This window comes from Populus euphratica, unplaced genomic scaffold, assembly GCF_000495115.2.
Source record: "Populus euphratica unplaced genomic scaffold, PopEup_1.0 scaffold974.1, whole genome shotgun sequence".
Classification (NCBI taxonomy): domain Eukaryota; kingdom Viridiplantae; phylum Streptophyta; class Magnoliopsida; order Malpighiales; family Salicaceae; genus Populus; species Populus euphratica.
Window position 1 is genome coordinate 44,846 of NW_011500836.1, and position 2,285 is coordinate 47,130.

Consider the following 2,285-nt stretch of genomic DNA (forward strand, 5'->3'; position numbering starts at 1 on the left):
AATTTTATAGTAAATTAAAATAAATGGTAGTGATAATACTATATATATATATATAGGCCCCCCAATTGGGTTAGGTCTTTGTCCAATCGAGCTCTGTTCAGTTAAACTCTACGAAGCTCGGTTAGGCTAAGATCCCTTGGGTTAGGTAATGACTGGGATTGAACATTCGAATGTGACAATTATTAAATTTGTAAAAGACAAAGTCATTGCCTATGGGTTGAATCAAAAGGCAAAAAAATACAGTGATGGTTTTCTTGTGGTGCAAGTCAAAGAGTGTGCATATCACAACCCCAGATTAATGAGAGCTAGTTATTTATTAATCAAGATTAACAAAGCCCCCGAAGAAACTTTCCTTGCCTAGCCAGACAAACTTCTTCTTTTTTTTCTTAAAAAAAAGTATTATATTAAACCCCTTTTAACGTGTTGACTTTTAGCTGATGCAAGGCAGTGTTGACTTTGCAAATTTTAAAAAAAGATAGGGTCCTTCCAATTATATCAAGGCTGAAGAAATTGGAGTTCTCAACCAACCTCCATTGATTTTAAAAAAATATATATAAAATACATACGCATCCAAGTATTTAAGAGAGGTTAATCGCTGTCCATTAACTCAAGAAAGGCAATATTGTAATTATTGCTTATTTAAATTTAACAGATTCAGACCGTTGCCATTGACAAGTCCATTGGCCAATGTATTTGGTATTGATCCCAAAGTCTTCTCACATTCACCTGTTTCTATGATATTACATTTAGATTATAACGATGAGATCAGATTTTCTGTAAGTATTTACTTGAAGGAGAAGGAGAAGACAATAGACAAGAAAAATCGTCTCTTATCATCAACACTATGCAGCTTCTTCTTCGTCTTGCCGATGCAAAACACAAGTCAACTGTTCTTATGATCTGTTGGTAAGTCTTTCTGCTCCATGCTGTCTTCTATATTTAAGATTATATATACGAGTTTGATTCATGAACGTATTAATTCTTCCATCTGTAATTCTTTTTGCTCCGCTAGTGACTGTTCTTGCAATGGAAGTAATAGCAAGCTAGCATGGGTAGCAAGTGACGAGTGATCAAATTAAGATAGATCATATCCATCGTTAAGAGTTTGAGGAATTTTCTGATAAATATATGTTGTGTGCGTTCTTGTACTCTTAGACTTAAATTTCTCTTAATGAATGTTCAGCTGTTGAAATGGGTGCTCTTTGTATGTCTTTAGGAGAAAAAGGAGAGCACTTATTGATTTCGATTCTTAGTGATTGAGGAAGACACAATCATGTAACTGTCTGATATGGCATCTTCATCTGCTGTTGCTCATAAATGGAAGCATGATGTGTTCCTTAGTTTTAGAGGCAAGGATACGCGCAACAATTTTACCAGCCATCTCTATGATGCTTTGTGTCGTAAGAAAATGAAGACCTTCATTGATGATGGGCTTGAAAGAGGAGAAGAAATTACCCCTGCCCTTCTGAAAACGATTGAAGAATCAAGAATTTCTGTGGTAATTTTCTCCAAGAACTATGCATCTTCTCCGTGGTGTGTGGATGAACTGGTGAAAATACTTGAATGCAAAGAGACTTATGGGCAGATTGTTTTACCGATCTTCTATCATGTAGACCCATCTGATGTTGATGAACAGACTGGGAGTTTTGGAAATGCATTTGCTGAGCTTGAAAATTTTTTTAAGGGGAAGATGGACAAGGTGCCAAGGTGGAGGACTGACTTGACATACGCAGCCAGTATATCTGGATGGGATTCACAGGTTACGAGGTAACTATATATTAGTCACTATAGATTCTCTTCTTCAACCTTTTTTTTCCTGGAATTATAGCAATTAAAAGTTATTTATAGCAATTAAATTTTCTTGTGCATATTATAGTTTGTTTTCCTCTCCTGTAAATCTTTTTTGCTTAGGAAGGCACAAGTCTGTTCTGTTTTCTAGTGCAAAACTAATTTCCATCAACAGCCAATGGACTTCCACCTTAAGGGTACAATATCGATGCTGCTTATAATAAAAAAAAAATTTACTCATAAGAGAAGTTGAAGATGCTTCTTTCATTTTTTGCAGTCCGGAGGCCAAACTCATAAGAGAAGTTGTGCAAACTATCTGTAAGAGGTTAAGTCGTGCTTCCCCATGCAAATTAAGAGGTCTGGTTGGAGTAGATTCACGCATTGAGAAAATCAACAAATTACTATCCATTGTGTCATCAGATGTCCGCATTATAGGAATTTGGGGCATGGGTGGTATAGGCAAGACAACTATTGCGGAAGCTTTCTTCTATAGCATC

The 2,285-nt window shown here is 36.0% G+C and overlaps 1 protein-coding gene across 1 annotated transcript in view; it reads left to right on the forward strand.

The window, feature by feature from the left end:
* The first annotated feature begins 793 nt into the window (after nt 1-793).
* The window catches only part of LOC105116545 (uncharacterized), a 13,202-nt gene continuing 11,710 nt past the window's right edge, over nt 794-2,285 (forward strand). Inside the window, exons 1-3 of the mRNA XM_011013954.1 lie at nt 794-906; nt 1,217-1,767; nt 2,066-2,285. Of these exons, the coding sequence (XP_011012256.1) occupies nt 1,289-1,767; nt 2,066-2,285 (699 nt within the window). The 5' untranslated portion in view covers nt 794-906; nt 1,217-1,288. The remainder of the gene's footprint in view (nt 907-1,216; nt 1,768-2,065) is intronic.